The following is a 24,871-nucleotide window of genomic DNA, read 5'->3' as shown; positions in this document are numbered from 1 at the left end:
CTATATTATTATAATAATACATTTTTATAGATTTATATAGTGCCAACTGTTTGTGCAGTGCTTTACAATATAAAGGGAGATAGTACAACAACAATACAGAGGGAATAGGAAGGCCCTGCTTGTGGAGCTTACATATTAAAGGCTGAACATTGGTCCTCTCTTTTAGGTCAACCACTGGATGGAGTTCAGCCAGACCCGGCTTCAGGACAAATCCAGCTTCCCTGCTGCCCTGCAAGAACTAAACCACTGCCTCTCCCTCCGGACCTACTTAGTAGGGCACTCCCTGACACTTGCTGACATCAGCGTCTATTCCACCTTGGCAGGTACCAGGACACCATAATGTGTTTTAGGGAACGGGTAAATGTTTAAAGCTGAACTCTGGGGAAAGTAGTAATTTCCCCTTGCAGTGGGGCTGCCCCAACACTGCAAGGGTTAAATGCTCATTTATGTCTAGGGGACTATGAAAGGAGTTTTTACCAATCCCAGATGGTCTCCCTTCAGGCTGTTAGACCAGTCCCTGCACCCTATTCTCCCCTATGCTGTGGCAGTCATAAGTACTCGGGGGTCATCAAATAGGATGCAGAGTCCCTAGCCCTGTATTGGAAGTGAGGATGCCGAGAGACATTCCATTGCCATACAAGAAGTAGAGGAGAGCTCTGGCTGCTGGGGAAACCGAGGAATCGGATAAGTAAAACTGTATTTGTAGGTCCCCCAGACCTAAACGAGCAGTTAAAACCTTGCAGTCCTTTCTATTGAGATGGGCTTTAATGATCTGATGCCACCTGCTGTTTTTCTATTGGGAATAGTAATCATTGGTTAGTCACCCACCGGAGACAGAAACAAATGAAGTAACTAAAGCCAGCCATGGAGGAGTTTTAAACCGAATGAAATTTGCGTAGATCATCGAACCAACATTTTTTTGCATCAGTAGAGCAGCAGCTGTGACATGCAATTTTTGTGCTGCAATCAAAAGTGCCTGATCCAAAATGTGTTTTTTTTTTTAAAGAAAAATTCAACAAATGATGGGGCACAGTCGTATGAGCTATTTTTGTTTTTTGATCAAGAGAACATTTGGTTTTCGTCTCATCTGTGGCTGGCTTAAGAGCCATGATACACTGACGACAATTTGCCAGTGACAGGATCTCCTAAACATGGTAGAGAGAAACTGGTTTACATTCATTGCTCCCTTGCCAGCCGGGTGAGTGAAGTCTACCTCCTTCACTGGTGAATGAGATTTTGTATGTTTCTGTAAGCAACAGAGTGATGCTTCAATCATCCAACCAGTGGGGTAATGGCATGTGGAGACAGGTGAGTTTTTACTCTATACTTCTTGGTGATCCTGTCATCTATAGTATCATCAGTGTGCCATGAACCTTACTCTGTGTTAAAAAAAAAAAAAATGCTCTGTACATATATCATTTAGTATACTCCCAAAACTGTTTGATAATACAGTGGGGAAAAGAATTATTTGATCCCCTGCAGATTTTATCAGTTTGCCCACTTACAAATAAATGAAGGGTCTATAATTTTTATCATAGGTGTATTTTAAATGATAGAGACAGAATATCAACCAACAATTCAGAAAAAACACAAGATACAAATGTTATAAATTGGGTTGCAGTTCAGTGAGTAAAATAGGTATTTGACACCCACCAACCAACAATAATTTTGGCTCTCAAAGACAGGCTATGTGCTCATGTGATATACAGATTAGTCCTGGCAATTTAAGAAGCTGCTCCTTACGACAACTCGTTATGTGTATAAAAGACACTTATTTACAGGATCGCTTTCTTCATACTTCACCATCATGGGCAAAGGATGTCAGGGACAAGCTTGTAGACCTGCACAAGGCTGGAATGGGCTACAGAATCATCAGCAAGAAGCTTGGTGAGAAGGAGATAACTGTGGAGTGATTATTCGCAAATGGAAGAAATACAAAATAACCATCAATCGCTTTCGGTCTGGAACTCCATGCAAGATTTTTCCTCATGGGGTAAGGATGATTATGAGAATAGTGAGGGATCAGCCCAGAACTACACGGGAGGAGCGTGTGGATTCCATGGATTGAAATCCTGCAGCGCCTGCAAGGTCCCCCTCCTCAAGAAGGTACATGTACATCTAAATGATTCAGAGAAGGATTGGGAGAAAGTGCTGTGGTCAGAGGAGACCAAAATTGAGCTCTTTGGCATTAGCTTGACTCGGGTATTGCAAGATTCTACTCTTCAGCTCTTTTCCTGGTTGACTTGGGAAGAATGAGACATTAGGCATCACATGACCAGCAGATCAGAATTCTTTTGACTACACTACCTTTCACTTGGGCAGTTTCTGAATGCCAAACTGGATCAGCACATCAAGAAAAAATCTAATTTATTATACTAAGTGAGCAGTGGTAAAAATACTGTTATGGCCAAGTCACATTATTTGCAGTGACAGACATTTTACCGCATTGTAAAACGTCTTTCGTTGTTTCCTATGTGTCCTATTCACACTGCAACACAGCATAGCACTCTGCTAAAATGCAGGCATGCTTTAAATATACTTTAATGACAAATGCTTACCTAACTAGGGCCATTTCTCCCTGGTTCCATGTAGTGTTACATTGGACTCTTAAATCCGGAAGTTCACTTTTAGAAATGTTACTTCTACTGTACAGTTACCTCCAGTATCACATTAAATCCCCAAATCTAGAGGGCACAAGCAACAAAGTACTTGTTGCTGGCAACCTCCTCCAGTGTTAAACCAGGCCTTCCTGACCTGGGAATTCAGTTCTGAGAATGGTTAGGTAATGTCAATCATGATAATTTTCGGTATGGTCCCTGGTTGGCATATGTTACAGCCTATTGTATTTTTCCATCACTCTTTACACTGCTTTACCTAATAATTTTACTAGCGCCCTTTCTCACGCTCTGTGTTTTGTTCTCTTGTGCAGTCAGCAGCTTATGGCAAGCAGAGTTGAAACAGAACAAAGCTGCTGTCAATGTCCGACGCTGGTATATGTTTCTGGAGCCCAGTGTTCCTTTCCGAGGGGAGCTTAGTGTCAGCGTGCCTGCGGTAAGTAAATAGATTACCAATAAATCCACTGCTCCTGCTTCCTGTCAGTCTTTATTGTTGTGGCTCTCTGAATTATAGGGAAACTATATATAACTTTCTAAAGGTGTGTGTGTATACACAGTTAGGTCCATATATATTTGGACACAGGCACAATTTTCATACTTTTGGCTCAGTATGCCACCGGAATAAATTATAACGAAACAATCCAAATGAATTTGAAGTTCAGATTTCAGCTTTAATTCATGGGGTTGAACATAAATATCAAGTACAAATTTTAGGAACTGCAACCATTTTTATACACAGTCCCTCCATTTTCAGGGGCTTAAATGTAATTGGACAAATGAATATAATCTTAAATAAAATGTTCATTTGTAATATTTTGTTGAGAATCCTTTACTGACAATGACTGCCTGAAGTCTGGAACCCATGGACATTACCAAAGACTGGGTTTCCTCCTTTATGATGCTTTGCCAGGCTCTAATTGCAGCTGTCTTCAGTTGTTTTGTTTGTGGGTCTTTCTGCCTTTAGTTTTGCCTTCAGCAAGTGAAATGCATGCTCAGTTGGGTTGAAATCAGGTGATTGATTCAGCTATTGCAGAATATTCCACTTCGTTTCCTTCAAAAGCTCTTGGGTTGCTTTTGTAGTATGTTTTGGATCATTGTCCATCTGTACTGTGAAGCGCTGTCCAATCAACTTTGCTGCATTTGGCTGAATCTGGGCTGACAGTATATCTCTAAACACTGCAGAATTCATCCGGCTGCTTCTGTCTTCTGTCACATCATCCATAAACACTAATGACCCAGTGCCACTGGAAGCCATGCATGCCCATGCCATCACAGGACCTCTACCATGTTTTACACATGACGTTGTGTGCTTTGGATCATGAGCTGTTCCAAGCCTTCTCCACACTTTTTTCTTCCTGTCATTCTGGTACAGATTAATCTTAGTTTCATCTGTCCAAAGAATGTTTTTCCAGAACTGGTCTGGCTTTTTTAGATGTTTATTGGCAAAATCTAATCTGGCTCTTCTATTCTTCAGGCTTGCACCTTGTGGTGAACCCTCTGTATTTGCTCTCGTGAAGTCTTCTCTTGATTGTAGACTTTGACAATGATACACCCACCTCCTGGAGAGTGTCCTTCACTTGTCTGGATGTTGTGAATGGGTTTTTGTTTACCATCCACCACTGTTGTCTTCAATGGACATTCATGCCTTTTTGTGATGCTGAGCCCACCAGTGCATTCTTCTTTCCTCAGAATGTACCAGATAGTTGATGTGGCCACTCCTAATGTTGATGCTATCTCTCTGATGGATTTGTTTTGTTTTTGAAGCCTTACCATGGCCTGTTTCACTTTCATGGACAGCACCTTTGAACGCATGATGTAGGTTCACATCAATAGATTCCAAATGCAAATACCACACTTAGAATAAACTCCAGACCTTTTATCTGCTTAATTGATGTAGAAATAATGGAGTAGCCCACACCTGGCCATGAAACAGCTTTTGATTTAATTGTCCAATTAATTTTGGTCCCTAGAAAAAGGGGGGATGGCTAATCTTAAGAGCTGTAATTCCTAAACCCTTCCTCCAATTTGGATATACATATCCTCAAATTAAACCTGAGAGTATGCACGTTCAGACCATATAAGTTAGTTATATAACTATAGCTTGAATATGTTTTGGTAAATACCTGAAAAAAACTAAAATTGTGCCTGTGTCCAAATATATGGCAAGGCCTGTTCTGAGTGGAACCTGTCCTGTTAAACTGCTGTACGGTCTTGGCCACCGTGCTGCAGCTCAGTTTCAGGGTCTTGGCAATCTTCTTATAGCCTAGGCCATCTTTATGTAGAGCAACAATTCTTTTTTTCAGATCCTCAGAGAGTTCTTTGAAATGAGGTGCCATGTTGAACTTCCAGTGACCAGTATGAGAGAGTGAGAGCGATAACACCAAATTTTAACACACCTGCTCCCCATTCACACCCATTTCACTTAGGAGTGCACTCTCCTTTGTTGCCAGTGGTTTAGACATTAATGGCTGTGTGTTGAGTTATTTTGAAGGGACAGCAAATTTACACTGTTATACAAGCTGTACACTCACTACTTTACATTGTAGCAAAGTGTTGTCACATGAAAAGATATAATAAAATATTTACACGTGTGGGACAGCACAATGCTAAATGGTTCGCACTTACGCCTGCCAGTACTAGGGTCGTTGGTTTGAATCCCAGCCACTGCACCACCTTCCTGGAGTTTGCATGTTCTCCCTGTACCTGCGTTGGTTTTCTCCCACACTCCAAAGACATGCTGGTAGGTTAATTGAAACCTGTCTAAATTGGCCCTAGTATGTTTGTGCACATATGAATGTGAGTTAGGGACCTTAGATTGTACACCCCTTGAAGGTTAGGGATCTATGTGAATGTACAATATATATGTAAAGCGCTACATAAATTGACGGTGCTATATAAGTATCTAAAATAAATCAAAATATATACTCACACTAAATCCTAGATTGCTTTATGCACATAAACAGTAAGATATGTATACTGTCTGTGTTACAGAAAAATATTTAACACCGTGTACAGCTATGATTTCTCAAAACATGGGTTTTTCTAAAGAGAGAGCATATGTTATTTGCCTTCAGGATCATTATTATTGATTGAAACTTTAGATGGAACCATACTGAGTGGGAGAGGAGGGGTCACTGCTCTGAATCATTTACTTGTGTGCACATTTCAGCTTGAGCTACTGAGTTCTCTTAACAGGCTTTGTAAAACACGGGTGTTAGGAAGCTCCTATAAAGCACAAAAAGGTGCTGTGCACGCCACCAGCTGTCTGCATAGGAAAATATTTTATGCCCTATGTATTTATTTATTTTAACCCTTTCACACTGACTGTACGCAAATATGCTGCCCCACTGGACTGGGCTTTTTTATCTGGGGTTGCATATTTGCATAACTGTCTTTGTGCTCTGTCCTTTCAGAGAGAACAAAAAGTGTATGGTAAGGAAAAAAAAAAACTTAGATCAAGGTTTGATCTAGGTCAGTGCCAGGGTTAATGTTTGGATCAAGGTCAGGGTCAGGATTTTTTTTGGTCAGGATTTTTTTTTGTAAATCCGTATCAGTTAGTGTTAGTGTATTTTAGGCAAGATAAAAAAAGCAAAAACCGCGCTATTGTTTCCGGGCTGTACTATGGGTACAAACAATACACATGTTGTATCGCTGCCATTATCTGGAGCAGGAGCATTTATTTTGAGTTGTCGATTGGTGGTAGGTTATGGTAGTAGCAATAAATATACAGCTAAATTTAAAACATTTTTTTTTTTTTTTACCATATTGGGCCAGTTTTCATTTGATAATAAAAAAAATTTCAATAGATATTCATTACCATTCACCACCAAATGGAAGCCCAATTTTTCCTGAAAAACACAAGGTATAATCCACCTGGATGCAGAAGTTGTGCTAATATGTACAGTTTTATTAACATTTGTCAAAGTTGCAAAATTGTGCTTAGGCATTTAGATTTGTTTTACCCTTAGGCGCAAAGGGGTTAATTAATGTAAATAAAATAAGGAAAATGTTTTTTTTATGACATTTTTTTGTCCCTACCATAATAAAGACATATCAGCAATATGATGTCTCCTTACTATGTTACTTACTAAGTTACTATGTGCCTATTCTTCCTAGCCTGCTGAAAAGAAGCAAGATGTTGGAAAGTTTATTGAGCTTCCAGGTGCAGAGGTGGGGAAGGTGGTGGTGAGATTCCCCCCTGAGGCCAGTGGGTAAGTAATTTGAGTGTAGGTCCAACACGTGGCCTCATTTCATCTACTTTTGCAACCAGATGCCACTTTTTCAGTCTTTCTTCTTCCCAGCTCCTAAGAAGCAGGAACCATTCAGTGAACTCCTGCTGTAAAAGGAGTGAGTTGCCGTTTAGGGTTATTGCTGCTCTTCAGTTATGAAGATCTGTGGTAGCTATGCCCAAAATTAGGCAGGCAGAGGGCAATAGAATAATCATTGGAATTGCCGGTAAGCTAAGTGCAGCTGGTACTGACTTGCAGTGTCATTTTTGGATGCAGCTCTCTTGGCTGCAGTGCTGGGCCTTGCTTCCTTATTTCAAATCCACTCTTCTGATTGGTAGGGGAATACTCAAGAAGCAGCAGAAGATCAACAGAGAGAATGAAGCAAAAGCAGGGAGAGTGCAATGAGCAGTACAGTAGTGACATCACCAAATCTCACTCCAAATCATGTGATGGCAGCAGATTTTACACTATATACAGTGCATCCAGAAAGTATTCACAGCACTTGTTCACACTGGCACATTTTAGTAATCTACCCAGCAGGGGCACATGAAGTCATAAAAATTCTCAGAGTATGACCCTCTAGGTTTAGGTTTTACCCAACATTAAATAATCTTTTTAATATTTTAACGGTTTAGCAACATGGTTTGTTTCTATACAGTAAAAATTTAAAATACGGACTCTCTGAAAGTACATTATTTTTTTTTAAATAATATATAAAATAGAAATCTTTTATATCCCATTGTTATACCAAAAGAGTGCCCTGTCAGTGCTGAGTTAAATAGTTCAGCATTTTTAAAAATACATTTTTTTGTTAACTAAATTTGGATGGGATCTGGGACTGCAAGAATCTCAATCTCTATTTGATTCACTGTGGGTGAAGCTCCCAGATTCTGGACATCTCCTTTCCCACATGTACAAGCTTGTATTGAGTGTGCAATCAGATTCTACCCCCTATTATATTAGAGCGTGGGAGAGAGAGCTGGGATGCAGTTTACTCCCCTTTAAATCCAGAAAATGATTTAACTGACGCATATTGCCTCCATTAGTACTTGCATTCAAGAATCCTCTTACAATTTTCTTACTACATGGTATAGAACCCCTTCCTCTCTGGTACAAATGTTTCCTGAATGTTTCCAAGCTTTCCTACAAATGTAGCAGTTACAGTGTTGAAATAAACCATTTACTGACAGTGGTGCTTACAATGATCAGCTTTTATTTATGTAAAACATTACCCCAAAAATAGCTGTAACTGCTTGTGTAACTGCAGCGTGAGCTGGAGTTTGACTTGAATTTGTTATTGTATCTACATCTGCTAGTACATCTAACACCCCCCCCCCCCTCTGACTGACAATGCCGCTGCCACTGTGCTCCTTCATCGACAGTTGGGGCAGTATAATCAGAGATGTTGCATTTGTATCGCCCAATGCCCAGGACATGTAGTTCCGGGCATCGGGCAGGTAGCTGTTTTCAACCTTTAACCTGTCAGGTGGCATTCGGACGGCAGCGCTGCCGCATGATTGCTTTCACACAGTCCACCACAGTGCAAGCCGCAACCCCCTCCCTACTGGTCCCTGGGTGCGGTGCTGGAGAGAGGCAGTGAGGGGGGGGGGGGGGGGGGGGAGAGATAAACAGTGCAATGATCAAAAAAAAAAGTAAACGTTTAAGTCGCCATAGAGCCCCTTTTGATTTTAAGAGTCCTAGACATTACTAACAGCGTGTTGGATTTAAATATGGTTTTGGTTAAAACTGATTTTTTCTTTTCTTTTTATCAGGACAAGTAGATTCGGACACCAATTTAGTCCCTGGACAAGTGTTTTTTTCAAAAATTTCCATACCCCTGATAATACAGGCAGTGTGTTGGTGGCCAGATCACCAGGTGAAAACAGGGAAAAAAGTTTAAAAAAGAAATCTAATGCAGCCACCATATCAAATGATTGGTAAGCTGCAATATATTCCATTTTTGGTTGTAGGTGTAATACCACTTTAGAGAGTAACTCCACATTGTTGAAAAAAAGTAGGAAATAACAAAAAATATAGCATATACAATTGCTACACAAGCCATATAATAATTTAATGTTATTAAAAATGACTTTCCTTCTCAAACTGCAGCTGCTGTAATTTTCTGTAAAATTCAATTCAATATTGCAACCAAGAGGCATTCTGTGTACAGTTGGTGTACAGAACACCTCCAGAAATGTAATTTCCTGCTTGGCTAAGGAACTCGGCATGAAGATTCAAGTCAGGTGTTAGGCATCATCTGCAACAAAAATGTCATTTATGGTGAGATACTCCATAAGTGTTAAGCACTTCCAAAGTGATGCAGACATTCTAACTTATTTCATCAGAATCCTGAAATTTCCTCAGCTGTTTATAATGAATTAGTCACTCCCATTTAAAACCACACTGCACAAGACATAATCTAACAAATACCTATTTCTTTCAGAGCAGAAACTGGTAGGAATCTAAGATAAATTGTGGTAAATTCCCTGCAGTATATATTGCTCTCCCAGTGGAGATTCATTTTTTTGTCCTCAACAAATAGTTGAGTTACTCTTTATAGGACTTGGACACGGGTTTGTTTGCTAAGGAGCTTCTTTTCTTTCTCATTCCAATTCAATATAAATGCAAATGATGCTTGAAACAATTCTCTGTGCAATTAAAATACAATTCAAAGTATCTCACAAACAATTTGAAGCAGTTCAGAAGCCTAATAAGCGTAATTTAAAATAAACATTCCTTGCAGTAAACTAATTGTTAAATTCTTAAACCAGCATTTGCAATTTACATTTGTCAGTGCTGCTAGTTCCTGCTCTCTCAGCGCTTCTTCCCTGAACTTTCCAGTCAGTCTGTTAGCTTGGAGGTGGAGAGGGTATGGGAAGGGAGAAGCAGGGGAGTGCCATGCCATGGGGTGGAGTTTTTCTCTTGATGCAGTGTAGGGAGACACAGCTCTAGTGCATGCAAGGGTAACTCCATAGGATTCTGCAAGAGAAAGGAGCCACACTGAAACAGGAAACCTGGGGCGGCAGTCATGGCACCAGCTGAAAATGGGACATAGGCAAGAGATAAGATATAGAAGCTGCATACTCGGTAATTAAATCTGCTGCTGAAAGTCCTTAAAAAAGGATTAATATCACTTTATAGTTTAAAGGATAAGTTCACCTTTGGGAACATTTTACATGTTCTACCAGTTTTTAGGGTGGAACATGTCATGTTCCCATAGCCGCAGCCACCTCCTGCCACCCACCATCCCTCTGACCGATAGTACGGGGAGATGTCTCCCTATACTATCTGTCAAATTTGAAATCGGGGTCTCCTCCCACACAGCTGCATCATTCATTCACGGACTTCTGTGAATGAATGAATTGCAAGTCCCTACAGCCTTAGCGGCTGTTGGCTTGTAATTTTCAATGAACTACCACGGCGCTATGGAGCACCGTGATAGTTCATTGAAGCTTCCTGTCAGAATACCTGCTTGCTTGTACATCCCCTACGGCAAGTGGATATTCTGACAAGTATGCAGGAGACCTGATCACTGGTGCAATGCTTTCCAGGCTCCTGCAGACAAAATTAATAAATGCACATTTTTTTTACATGAAAAAAATGTACATTTATTATTTTCGTCTAAAAGCTGAACTTCTTTAAGAATCTTCTATCATCAGATTTCTCATTCTTGTTGCAGGTATCTGCACATTGGACATGCGAAAGCTGCTCTTCTCAACCAACACTACCAAGTGAACTTCAAGGGGAAACTCATTATGCGATTTGATGACACCAACCCAGAGAAAGAGAAGGAAGACTTTGAAAAGGTACAGTAAATGATCATATTAGTGAATGTATAATGAAGTTCCTCCAGCCACCTCAGTTGAAGCCACCTATGTAAATATCTAAGGACCTGTTCACACTATTGTGTTGCAGTAGTCCAAGTTACATTGGTGCAGTGAATTTCCATTCATTTTAAATAGCACACCATTGCACCTTGTTAAAGGACATATGGTACAGCATTTGAAACAGAGGTTCACTAAAAGCCCAGTCAAGCCGTTTCCACCCCAACCTGGTTGTCCTTGACCTGGCCCTTTCCTTCAGTGGATTTCGGTACATTTTATTCATGGAAATTCAACATGACATATGAGTGTTAACTAAGGTCGTCTGCATGCAATTGTAGCCAGTCTAGGAACTCCCAACCCATCCCAGACTGTTTTCCACCCATTTAATCTGAATTCCAAGAATTCAGCTACTTTGATAAATGTGCAGGCAAGCTATGAGTTAAGTTCAAAAAGGTGCATGCCACATCCTGGACTTATGTGTGTCTTTCCTCCCCTTTGCTGCCCATTCACAGAAGCCTTTGCATTTTTTTTAATGATTTCACATAATACAAAGACTTCTGTGATTGGGCAGGAGGAGGTGAGGGTGGGGCATAGCAGGTGCATCGGCTGTGCACTTGAAGGAGCTGAGACCAGAATGTCCAGGGTCGGAGCTCTGAAAGTTATCTTCCGGCAGCTCCATAAACCTGTCAGATGTAAATTAAAGAGGTAAGTGCAAGTGGTGCCTTACACCTCATTAGACTTAACTCATGGTATGCCTGCACTTTTTACAAAGTAGCTAAATTCCTAGAGTTCAGCTTTAAGGCATTTGACATATGCATAACTCCTTCCAAGACCCAACCTACGGCTTGTATCTGGGCTGAGAGCTCTTGAGAGAACTACTGAGGCACGGTGCTGTGATGATTTCAAGAGGCTATGTACAGCACTCTGTTAGCCATGATCTGCCTAACCTTCAGCCTTTGTCAACCAATTTTTATGAAAAGCTAATGAAGCTGCTGTACAGATTCAGAAGTGTGCTTACAGCAACTAACTTTGCTGCTGTTGCAGAGCCTGACCAAACCAGGGTCTTGCTAAAACTATAGAGCAAGGTTAAAGGTAGGTTTAGTCTAAAGCAATATGCTACCTATACAAAGCAATAAATTAAAAAAAGTGTGTCCTCCTATCTCTGACAGTCACATTCCTCTCTCTTGATTATACTCTGGATGGCTTTAAAACCACCTCCATCCACCAATTTACATAGTGGTAGGGTCACACAACTGGGGTACCCAATAGGCCAGTAGATGAGATGTGAATTCAGCACAGGTTGTCTGTCACACTTGTTCAAAAAATGTTTGTGTGTCCACTTAAGATAAACAGGCCAATTTATTTGTCATGGGCCCTAAACAGGTATTCACAAACCAAAAAATGCACTTGGCTTATGCTGAGGGTCAAGTACATTTGTTTTGGGATGCCATAAAAAATAAATAATGGCACACTTCATAGCCCAGACACTGCTTGTTGCACAATAAAACACACATGCATGAATTGGACTGCATCCTTAGGGATGACAGGATTAGGAATCCATGAACACACTGACTATAAAAATTGAGGATCTAAATTGTGAGATGCGGACTCCCCCCTCCTGTCCTCTGTGTGGTCATCACAGTAATATTCTACTTCACGGAAAATTTGTCAGCCAAATCCTAAACCTTGGCTTAAATGCTCTTGTCAAAACGAATGAAGAAAATATGAGTTGATACTGCAGAAGTCAGCGTTTTGATTTATATAGATGTTGACGCTAGTATTTTTCGCTTAGGTTATCCTGGAGGATGTTTCCATGCTGCATATCAAGCCTGACCAGTTCACATACACCTCTGACCACTTTGAGAAGATCATCCAATATGCAGAGAAGCTTATAAATGAGGGGAAGGCTTATGTGGACAACACTCCCGCTGAACAGATGAAGGCAGAGCGTGAACAGAGGACGGAGTCCAAGCACAGAAGTAACTGTAAGCCATGCATTATAGGTCACATGAGCACTTTAAAATTGTAGGCAGATATAAAAGACCTCAATTAATGTGGCTCTGTAGTTTTTAATACATGTATTAAAGGTGTGGGGTTTTTTGTTTGCAAATACTTGCAAACAGTGTGTAAGTACCTAAATTTGTTTTTGTTAATGACTCCTTGGAATTGCTTTTACAGCAGAGCCCAGACTGAGATGTAGTACCCATGTGCTAGCAAAGAGCATGCTTATAGGAGAGGAGAGACACTGGGAGATGAGCTCATCAGTCTGCTGCTTCTTTCACCCTCCAATCACAGGCTGGGGGGAGGGACAAGACCTGTAGGTGTTACCAAACTGCGGCAAAAAAAACTCAGGTGTTCTGTCCTGCCAGATATGGCTGTGTAACTCTCAGGAGTGAGCAGGTAGAAATACAAATCATTTGGCAGGTAAAAAATCTCCTAGATATGTACTTCCCCTGTATGTTTAGTTGTTTGCCTGGAGGTCAGCTTTTTAATCCATTGATTTCCAAACTATGCTCAGTCCTTTATCAGCAAAGACCATGTGCACAAAATATTTGGCGTAGAAGTTTCTGTAATTAACTTGTAATTAGTAAAGGGTATAGATAGCACCACTAAAAAACACCTAATTAACCAAAAAGTCTTAATGAAAAAGCAGATAAAACCTCACCCTCATTCAAGGTAAAAAAGTGACAACAATAGAAAAAAGGTAGCGCTCTAATCAAATGATCAATAATCATAAAAAACTCATCAATTAATAATAAAAAATATACACAAAAAAATGAAAAAAGTGTATCAAAACCCAAAACATAATCTTAATTGCAACTATAAACTTATTTCATCAAGCCAATAAATAATAGTGTCATAATAAAAAACAAAAATTTTAAATTTAAAAGAAATTGTCTAATAATAGTGTCCTTAGATATTAAAAAAAAAAATACATGAAAGAATCTTTATATAAATCAATCAAATTCCACTGTGCGATATAATAAAGAAAAAGGTGTAAAACTTAAACTTCAGTACTCCAAACTGTTAATATTTCAAACAAACGCAAAACACCATGAAAAATCCACCACCAGATGAATTAAATCAACTCACCAGAGCAACATGCCAGTCAAATTATAAACCTGCACACACACTTTCGCTCTGGGAGCGACGATCTGCAGATTGATAGCTGGCAATAGGGAGGCAATTCAGTGAAAATATCTTCTTGACATAAAACTCATAAAGGAAGAGAGAGGGAAACTAATAGTGTAAAATCGTACGGTACTTTATTAATAAAAACAGTTCATGTATTACACTCACATTCCGTAGTGTCAAAGCCGACACTAACTTGAACAGCGTATACAGCACAAATTCTAAAAAGCCAGCTTCAGTGTCAGCTGATGCCATCAGCTCACTGGGCGTGGTGACGTCACTCCAAGGCTCCATCGTACGCATTTCGTCACTTGACATCCTCACGGAGCGGAAGGACATGAGTCACCAAACACCGGCAATTTATACCCCACACGATATAAAGTGTGGAGGTCAAATAGCCCAGAAAAAATATATTATATTCCTTGCAACCTAACAGCTACATTCTAATACACTAATAATGCCTCAACAATACAAAAAAATAAAAAACTACTATTAATACATAATCAAATATTTAAAGGACCAATGCATGTTAAAGAAGGACTCCCATCTCACAACAAGTGTTGACTGCTGCTTTTTATGTTTACTAATGCTGGTAAAGTGGTTCTAAAGGCGGAAGGTTTTTTACCTTCATACATTCTATGCCTAAAGGTAAAAACTCTTCTGCAAGCCCTACCCCCCCCCCCCTACGAGTATTTGCCTAAGCCTGATCTTGATCCAGCGATGTACACGAGAGCAGAGGCTCCCCCGGGTCTCTCGCACTCCTCATTGGCTCACAGAGCAGCGGGAGCCATTGGCTCCTGCTGCTGTCAATCACTTTGTCTTATAGACACACAAAGCCAGTTTGTGAGCGAGCACAAGTGCCCCCGTAGTAAGCAGCTTGCTATGGGGGCACTCAGCGGGGGAAACCCAGAAGAGGGGGATTGGGGTTGCTCTGTGCAAAACCATTCATGACATTGGTGATCACTAGAACCCAAATTTTCTCCCATTTGTCAGTACTAGGTCTAGAACATGATCACCTTGGGTTGGACTTTTTACTAACTGTTTTAGAGAAAGCCCATTTACTGCTTCCACTACATCTCTGCTCCTGCTTGTAATAGCAGTTTGAGAATTCCAGTTAATGTCAGACATGTTGAAGTCACCCCCAGCAAATCTCTTAACAGGGACAGACAGTAATAAAAACTAACCGGTGTTCTAATCCCTCTCCACTATGTCCAAAAATTAAAAAAAAAAAAATTTTTGCTTTTAGCCTAGACTTTAAAAGATATCGAACAACTGCAGTGGTTGATCCCTTGCCTATGGAATGTGTGGAGTAGATGACTGTAGATATACATTTTAGTTGTTATGGTTTCCTGGGAGCCTTTCATCTTATTTCCCTCCTGCCTTAGAATTGTTTGATCTGCATGGCTTTCTCGGGACAATAACTCTTTGGACCGATTGTGATAACATCAGGGATGCTACTGGTGGCAAGAGCACCCATATTCTTCAGTGGATAAAGCCTAAAGCCAAGTACACAGGGTCCAAATATCGGTTTGCGTGTACAGCTGCCTGTCCAAAAGAAGCCAGTCTCATGAACCAGCATCCAGTCAGCGCTGGCAGCCAATGGCTGTGAGTGTTGATCAGTGTGTTCTGGCGGAGGGGCAGTCCCCCTGTCTGAACACAATAGCACAGCGGGGAAGATCGCTGCACTAACAACGTTTGTGTTCGTATAGTGATCTCAGGTTTTTTTTTTTTTTTTTTTTCCTTCAGTCTGCTGGGTTGAACAAAAAAAAACTTCTTGTGTGTACCAGGCTTTAGGAAAACACTGTGGAATCATTTCCCTCTCTGACTAATAAGAAACATAATTTTCCTTTCTCCACTTACTTGACCTCTGTGTTAGGACCTCCTAGCTTGACTCCCCAGTCCATCTGCAAGGCCTAGCACTCAAAATCTGCCAAAAAGTGTTTGGGGGACATTTGTTAACCTTTGTGGGTGTTTGAACTGTTTGCATCTCACTTGAATTAAGGCGCTGGTATCCCAGGGCCATAAACTGGAGTTTTGCAGATCTCCACAGAGCCCTCTCTGATGTTCTGGATTAAAGTGTCCTTGCCCCAGTTCTGTCCAACTTCTTCTCCATTTCCAAATCCAAAGGAGGCATGCGGCTCATCGTGGATCTCAAAGCTCTGACTGTCTTCTTTCAGGTCCTAAAATTCTAAAAAGAATCCAGCAAATCTGGAGACCAGTTAGACTTTCTGGCTTCTTGAACAAAAAGGATGCTTCCCCTCATGTCTCCATCTTTACAGCCTATCAGCGGTTCCTAAGCTTTGCTGTAGAGTATCCAATGCTTCTTCTTTAACTATCACATTTTTTCCTTTCCAGCGGTAGAGAAGAACTGTCAGATGTGGGAGGAAATGAAGAAGGGTACAGTGTACGGGCAGACTTGCTGTCTTCGGGCCAAGATTGACATGAATTCCAACAATGGCTGCATGCGAGACCCCACCCTGTTCCGCTGCAAGACCCAGCCACATCCACGGACAGGGAACAAGTACAAGTAAGTGCAGCATGACTATTGGTTGGCTGTTTGATCTAGAAGATACACTTCTAATTATATCATTTTTTCCTGCTCTCCTATAAAATGCCATTTTAGTAAATAGAAAAGTCTACTACTTTAACCCGTGTGTTTTTTTTTGTTTTTATTACCCAGCCTGACATGTATCATAAGCTTTGCTTTCCCTTCTAGCATCTATCCAACTTACGACTTTGCCTGCCCCATAGTGGACAGTGTAGAGGGAGTGACACATGCCCTTCGTACAACTGAATATCATGATCGGGATGAACAGTTCTACTGGATTATCAATGCTTTGGGGATCCGAAAGCCCTACATCTGGGAGTATAGTCGTCTGAACCTTAACAACACCGTGCTGTCCAAGAGAAGACTCACTTGGTTTGTCAATGAAGGCCTTGTGGATGGCTGGTATGTGTAAAGTGCAAGTACCTTACTGATTAGTGTTTGGCTACATTTTGGTGATTATTGATTAAGACAGAATGACCACCTCAACAGTTAACATCTAAGCTGTATTTTGCATCAGTAATTGAAATTCTAAATTCAGTCAGAATCAGGATACATCAAAACCTATTTGCTAAGCACTGTTTATATCTAGAATGGCTGCATAATTTGACACCATAGTTATTTAGATAAAAAAAAAAACGCATATTTTATTTTTGCAGTCTCCTTTTCAGTTCTTCTGCTGTTCTATATGATACACTGTAAAAATAACAGACCTAGTCCCTTGGAATATAGTATCCTCAGCCCTTCTTTTGTCCTAAGACCTGGTTCACACCAATGCGATTTCTCATGACTTACCACTTCGAAGTTACATGACAAGTCTCATCCATTGCACGTCTATGGCTCCATTCTAATAGCTGCGACTCAAGTCGCTTCAACTTTGAAAAAGGTTCCTGTACAACTTTTGCGTGACTTGCATTGAGCTGTATGATTGAAGTCGCCTGAAGTGGCAGCAAGTCACACAGAATAGTTGGACAGTAAAGTCACACCTCTTTAAAGCCTCATTGGTGTGAACTGGGGCTAAAGGGAAAACTAATGAATTGATTTTTGTACAATTTGTTACATTGTCTACACAGCTGATATAATCTTTTTTTTCAGACATTTAACATATGACCTGTAATTTCCAGAGCACTTTGGATTTTCTAAAGAGACAGCAAAGAAAAAGTTATCTATTATTAGGCACGTTATCTTTGGTTGGAATATTTGTTTTTATTTTTTAAATGAAATATAAATACGGAGATGGCATAAACATTTGGATTCAGACTTTTAGTATGACTATAGATGGGAAAACTAGGTAGCATGCAGCACCCATATTAGGAAGTAAATCCCTACTTCGGCGGCAAATATATTTATATCATTTATGTATTGTTCTATATGTTATAGGTAACTTTAAAGCTTAAATCCAGCAGAGATATTAAAGCAGAGAAGCAGAACTTAAACTGGCCATAGATGTTTGTTTATTTTATCCAGCCAGCTGAATAAAATAATACGATTCTTCCATCTGCACAAACAAAGGGGATGGAGGAAACCCCCCTTGCTGGGACATTGTATTCTGACAGTGGGCTCCTGATGCTGTCAGAATACACTGATCAGTGACTGCAGCCACTGACAGAGAAAAGTTTTCCAAACATTCTCCTGCAACAGAAGTTGATTAAATAGTTGATTAGATAATCTTCTGTCGAGTACTGATGGCCACACACTGATCGAAATGCTTCCAGTCCTTTCTGAACTTGCTCCAATCCGTAGTTAAAGGAGCATGCTGATAGGAGGAGAAAGTGGAGTGATGCAGAGATAAGCTCATCTCCTTTAACTGTCAATATCCATTCACAGGGTGGGGGTGAGGAGGAGACCTGTAAGTAAATTTAAAATTGCAGTGGTGAAAAATCAAGCCCCCTTACTTTCCCAGACAGGGCTGTGCTGTGTGGCAGGGCTGTGTAACTTTCAGAACTGGATAGACAAATCCTTTAGCTGGTAAAACTGCTCCATCTTATGTATTTAATCTGTTTAATTGTTTGCATGGAGTTCAGCTTTAATATACCAATTTCTCTTTTAGGGATGATCCCAGATTCCCAACTGTACGAGGTGTCCTACGAAGGGGGATGACTGTGGATGGGTTGAAGCAGTTCATTGCTGCCCAGGTTGGTACAGAATACTTCCATTTTAGGTGGAGAAATAGCAAATTACATTTACTTGAAAGTAACACTTAAACTGTTGCATTCAAGGCATTCTGAAAATAAGTGTTTGTGCTCAAACCGTCAAGACATCAAATAATTGGCACCATAACTGAACATATGTGCAGCGCCATGGTGACTTGCAGATCAAAAAGAGGCTAAGATGGCAGCTTCCTTGGCTGTAAGGGACAGAAGAGTTTAGTTCTGCCTTAACAAAGCAGTTATTTTTTAGTTTCTTGGAGCTCCACCATTTCATAATATAGTTTTATTACCTGTTGATCTTGCCAGTAGATACCACTTTCTGTAATAGGCTCTGCTGTTCAGCAAAATGACAGTTACAGATGTTGGGATAAATAATTTTTTTAAAACCTTTAGCTGAAACTTTTTAAAATGTGTTAGCTAGAGTTTGGCTTTACTTTTTGTCTTTCTTAAAGTCTCATTTAAAAACTACATACCCATCTAAGACTGCCATCTCCACTCGGTGATAACATGGCTGTTTGATTTTGCTGCAAAATGAACAGGGTTGTTGCAAGAAGTGGAACATATCTAATAAATATATAATGCAGCGCTGAATTCGTAAAGTGATAAATGCATACAAAGTGAAGCGCAAGGTAATAGTGCTAAAAGTGACCACAGCATATATAAAGTGTGTCATCAAAGTTGACGAAAATAAATGTGAATAGATTATTCAATAGTGACAATAGTGAAAGGTTCCTCACAAAAGGTTATTAAATGATGAACTGGTTAATAAATGATGAATGAATCCAGAAAGAAGATGGATATGAAGAAACATATAATGAGTCTAGAGTGATCCGTAAAACCTTGTGCATGTCACTTCCGTGATAAGGGTTTGTAGTACGATTGCACTCACCAGAAGCGCAATGATAATGCCCATGAATATATTTCCAAATGATCCTTAGCGAACATCTGGGCTCAGGCAGGGAAAAGGGGCTTCGCTGGCACACTGACAGCACACACGGAATTACTCCAGATCTCGCACACCGGACCCTCACAGCACACATGGACAGCTCCTTTAGTACCTCTCCACCAAAGATATATGTTGCCAAAAAAGGATAATTCTCCATCTTGAATAGCTCATAAAAACAAGCCACAGACAAGAGTACTTGTGCAAGCCACCATGCCACACTTCTCCCACCAGCCATAAGTTACGGGTGGATTAAAAAAAAACAAAAAAAAAATGCAAAAACTCCTTTACACTACTATCCCCACATTCAGTGTGCAGTTCAACATGAGAATTACATGCGTTTCGTGGGGCATTTCCGTTGCTGCAGTATGTTCATGTGCAAAAAAAATGCAGCTCTGCTTTTATTGTAAATGAACAGGAAAGCTACACAATGGTGTTAACCAGGCTCATTGAAATACATTAACATTTCTTGCCTATGTACTCAAACTGCTTTTTAATAAAGCATCTGTCGTAAATGAGTCCTTAGGGCTACTGACAGACTGCATCACAGATAATTTTGGTTTTGCTCATATTCACTCTTTAAGATGCTTATCCTGATGCGTTATCTTAGTGAATTTTGAATTTGTAGCATGATCATTTGAAAACACTTTATGCCATGAGCTGATTAGCTTGCTTACAGGAACATCTGGAATCAATGTTCATCTTTTTTTTTTTGTTATCTTTTAGGGATCGTCTAGGTCCGTTGTGAACATGGAATGGGACAAAATCTGGGCTTTCAATAAGAAGGTAGGAATCGTCTCCTCTATTTGTTTTAGGGTAGATTGTATAGTGTGCTCCCATTTTTAACTGATCCAGTACTCTGCAGTCCATTGTAGTATGTCCTGCAGGCTTGTTGGCCCCTAGCCCCTGTGTTCATGTTAACTTATCCCAACCAAACGTTGACTTGTGGGAAGGGAACTTGGCGTGAAATTGATCTGAAAACTCTGCATTTCATTTCTCTGCTTTCAAGCTGCGAGCTATCTGTAAGAAGGTATTACTACTCATTGCTCTTATAAGTTTTTTCTTTCCTGTTGCATTTCGTTTGGCCTTTGGCATATAGCTTACAGTTCTGTAAGCCATCATTGCTTACTTTTTTAATTTTGCGATGCAAATAACACAATCACATTGCATCACTGCTCAACTGACTCGCAGCTGTAGCTTTAGAAAAGCTTTGCAAGGTGCATTCACTGCTCTATAGGGTGGGGCAGGTTATTCTTTGCTCTCACTGACCTTTATGTCACAGTGCCACATACTGACATGTGATTGGTGGCTCTGTAATCCCTATCTGTTCTGCGGCCACCCCCAGGCATTTCTGCTTTTCAGCCAAAGAAAGGCTTGCTTGGTATGGCTGAGTTGTCATGTCAGTTTAGCTTTAGTGTCTACTTGCATTATCAGAACAGAATACTATTAAAACTAGATTATAGAGACAAAAGTTGTTAGTTGAGATATAAAGTTTGGGAATTACAGCTAATTTTAGTAGGTTTCTAAAAATTACACAATTTGAGTAACTGCTTTATTTATGAGAGAGGATGATTTTTTTTTTTTTTTGTCTGTGGATCTGTGCTTTGGTTAAATTTTCTCTAGTGGTCATCTGTATATTGGATATTGTGATAGTTAAAGTGCCCACGCAGGGCATAGTGACAGGTTCTTTTTACTGTTCACCTCCCTTTTGCTTTATTCTCCTTTTGCTCCATTCTGCTGCTGGGAGCCGGAGATCCTCCCTGCATAAAATATGGGCTTTTCAAGCCATAGCTTACACAGGGCTATAGATTCTACCCATGTAACAGCACTGATGCTTGGTAATTAGCCCAGAGCTATCTCATGGTCCTCTTTCCATGTATATCCTTCCAGCATGGCAACTGAATAGAGCAGCAGGGAAGTGAAGGAAAGGTGAGTATGTGCTTCTGGGGAGGGAGAACTAATCAAATTTGTTGTGCTGCGTGCTATGAAGTGTACCGATGGACCAGATGTTAAGGGTAAACCGGAACTGGATGATAATGCAGAGCACCTACTTCTACCTCTGTGGAGGATTTGTTTATTTCCAGAGTGTCCCTGTGCTCCTAAGATCCTGGAGACCTATAAAATAAGCAACCAGGGCTTGCTCTGGCCAGCGACTGTACTTTATGCACCTCTCAATCCAGATTGTGTTGGGTAAACCTCATTGGCCAACATGGACTTGAGGTGGGCAACAGAACAACTACAGGAGGTCCAGTTGCCTTTTGCATTTTACCTTAATCTAGGATAACTATGCACTCTTCAGTTGCCTAAGCTGGCTACATTACTCAGCTTTTTTTCAGTCAGGCGGCTGGCTGGGAATTTTCCAGCAAGCCCAGTCAAAAAAAAATCAATCGATTGATCAACCTCTCGATGAACGGGACACACCATACATGGATCAAAATTTGTCTGGTTCCTTTTGAACCGGCTGAATTTCAATCCATGTATGGCCGTCTTTCTTCTCTTATTGATTTTCTCATAATAGTCATTCAACAAGTAGGGTGCTTGTGCTGTCTGACATTCTGCGGACCACTAGAGAAAGTTCCAGTTCGCTGTATTCGAACATGACTATGAAGATACAGCACAACAGATATTTTAAATAAAACTCAATAAAAATTTACTTTGAGGCAATTACTCAAATTGATCATTTACCATTTATAAATGCAGTGAATGCATCCTGCTTAAAGTGAAATCTGTCAGTGACTATACTCCTCTCCCACAATATTCTGTAATAATTTGGTTGGTCCCTTAGCATGTGCAGTGTTCCTAAACTAGCATGCGCCATAGACTTTAAAGGGAAACTCCAGCTTTTTTTAGAAGAAGAAAAAGGGTTTGTCAAACCAAATTGCAGCTCCTAGCCTGCTTCTGTTGTATAGGTGCTGAAATAGAAAGACTTTAGCAAGTATACTGGAATTATCTTAATGGTACAGAGAAGAGGCCTGTCTTTACTTTAGTTACATGATCATTCTGAATGTTAAGAAACGGTGCACACCAGCCGATGTGCAGCACGTGTTTTCTCTAGAAAGACAATATTAAATGAACAAAACTTAGACTTGGGGAGCGTTTTTTCCTTGTGGCAGGTGGTCTTCATTCCTGCTGAAAATTGCCATGAGGGTAGGAAAGTTGAGACCTGAAAAACGAAGTAGAGACTTTTTTTTTTTCGATGACCAAGGCCATTGCAAGCCCTTTGTGATGAATGCACTTGGGAAGGGCTTTGACTTTTAAAAGTTTAAAATGGTTAATTTGCTTGAAAGCAGAACTGCAGCTGTCCTCCGCAGCACTTATTTTCTTCTGCTAAATGTCTCCAGTATTTGGGTTTAACTGGTGGACCTCGACCTCCACCCCAGTTCCCCTAAGTCTAGACTGTCATGGACCTACCCTCTTGGGCAATGTCATCACTGCAACCTTGGCTTCAAGAACTACTGTACTGAAATGGTCACAGGTCAGTACACAAGTGTCATTTGGAGCAGGAATAAGGACCATCTGCCACAAGGGAAGAATTCTAGAACCCCCTTGGGTTTTATGGAAATCTGCTTTAAACATTTCTTTCAATAAACCTGAGGACATCACAGGAGATATTACTTGTGTTTGAGCTCTGTCCACATTTTGTAAGACAGACAAACATGTACAGAAGCAGGAGAGGATTCTGGGAAATGCCATCTGTGGGTATCATTGCAGTGGTTTCAAGGAAAAGGGATTTGTCATTTTTTGGCAGTTATGACTGGCTACGTATTAAAGTGAAAAGTTAATCTATTATGGCAATGAATTACAAAATGGCTTACAGTGCAATTATATATATTATATCCATTTCTTAATGAGCTGGGGTTTTCCTTTTTAAAGGATAATTTTACTAAAAAAAAAACCAAGAGAATGAGCGGAACCCTGATATCCAGGGCCCTGTGATTGTGTTGTGTTCAGGGACTGGCTGGCAGGCATAGGATAATGTCAGAATGGCCCTTGATCTAAATACAGCATTATTATTAGAAAGGGGCTGATAACTATCATGGGGAACTGTGGGGAAATGTTTGTTTTTTAAAAGAAAAAAAATTATACAGATTCTCCATACCAGTTGCAGTTTCTGTTTTTGACTGTGTTGTCTCTTAAAATAGCTGAAAGCTGTCCCTTCCCAGCCCTTCCCATGGTTCAGATGAATAATTTTACTTTAGTATATCCAAAGCCAAAATGTTTTGTTTTACCTATATATAGGGCAAGGATTGGTTTGCACCTCCATCAGGTTTTTTTCTTTGCTATTTGTGTCCCTACTGGGGAAAGTCACCATTTCTGTTTGTCCTGGTATCCAGACCATTGTTACTGGAACAAAGAGTTTGGCTTTTGATACACTTTAAGAAACAATGTTACTTTTCCCATTCATGACAAAGTGACAGTGCTTTCTGACTTCTTACTCTGCTAGCAAGATGTATTTATTGATCCATGTTCCCTTGCTGCCTTCTTGCTTAGTTGGAACCTTTGCAGGGTCTTCAGGGTTTGGAGAACATCTGCCCTCGCCCATGTGATATTGCTGCTGCCTAAGTGGCCAGTCATTAGGTCTAACACTGCCCCATGCTCCCAGGTAAGCTCTTGATGCCATCTGACTCTGGAACTTATCGAGGTTGAACTCTTGCAGCAGGAAGGCAGTGAAGGAGCATGTATTGGTGAGCATACTTTGATCAGAGAGTGGGCACTCGGGAGGCACTGTCACTTTGCCCTGAATGGGCCTGGAGACAGCGTCTCTTAACTCTGTGGCGAAAACATTTAAAAGCCTCACTTTAGAGACTTAGGTTGCTACATTTAGGCTTTTGGAATTTATCTAACCATGAAACTGTAGCCTCACATATTAATATATCTGAAACAAAAGTCTTTCGTTGTGTGACTTGTACAGTCACTATATGTACATGGCAGATTGCTGATCAGAGATGTAAAAGGTATATATAATGATGATACATGACATCAGCCCCATTTCAGTGGTTCTACCTTTTGGTCCAGCCAGCCCCTGGACTTGCCTTGGTCTTGCTGATTTGCTGCCTTTCACTTGCTTGTTTTAGAATTTATTTTTTCTCTTTTGTTTTCATCTGTCAAGCATGCCGCTTTCTCCCTGTGTTTATGCCTTCCTTCCCTTTATTGCAATGTCTTCTTGAAAATGACATTAACTGGTCTTAACTCTAGATTTGTATGTATTAATAATGTAGATAACATCACGCTATCCCTGCTCTCACGCGATCACAGTCCTGTAGATGTGTACCCTGTTTCTTTATTGTTTTCTACACTAAACACTGTATCATGTTCAGCAAACCACCCACTGTTCTGTCTGCCGGCTAAGAAGAGTGGGACTTGTAGCTTTGCAGCACAAAACAATTAAATATAATCTTTGAATCATGGGTTCTGAACATTTTTAGGAATCCC

General features: G+C 40.3%; 1 protein-coding gene across 7 annotated transcripts in view; it reads left to right on the top strand.

Moving 5' to 3' along the window:
* Window positions 1-24,871, top strand: part of EPRS1 (glutamyl-prolyl-tRNA synthetase 1) — a 118,671-nt gene that overhangs the window by 36,570 nt on the left and 57,230 nt on the right. For 4 of the 7 annotated variants that reach the window (XM_089685024.1, XM_089685021.1, XM_089685023.1 and 1 more), the window contains exons 4-13: window positions 167-323; window positions 2,930-3,051; window positions 6,732-6,826; window positions 10,524-10,650; window positions 12,461-12,653; window positions 16,156-16,327; window positions 16,517-16,750; window positions 18,396-18,480; window positions 20,165-20,224; window positions 20,448-20,468. In XM_089685024.1, coding sequence (XP_089541150.1) covers window positions 167-323; window positions 2,930-3,051; window positions 6,732-6,826; window positions 10,524-10,650; window positions 12,461-12,653; window positions 16,156-16,327; window positions 16,517-16,750; window positions 18,396-18,480; window positions 20,165-20,224; window positions 20,448-20,468 — 1,266 coding nt within the window. The remainder of the gene's footprint in view (window positions 1-166; window positions 324-2,929; window positions 3,052-6,731; window positions 6,827-10,523; window positions 10,651-12,460; window positions 12,654-16,155; window positions 16,328-16,516; window positions 16,751-18,395; window positions 18,481-20,164; window positions 20,225-20,447; window positions 20,469-24,871) is intronic. The other 3 variants (XM_089685025.1, XM_089685022.1, XM_089685020.1) reach the window with 1 other exon arrangement.

Source organism: Staurois parvus, unplaced genomic scaffold, assembly GCF_062004578.1.
Source record: "Staurois parvus isolate SC_StPar_1 unplaced genomic scaffold, SC_StPar_1.0 ptg000362l, whole genome shotgun sequence".
Lineage (NCBI taxonomy): Eukaryota > Metazoa > Chordata > Amphibia > Anura > Ranidae > Staurois > Staurois parvus.
This window is presented reverse-complemented; position numbering and strand designations above follow the sequence as displayed.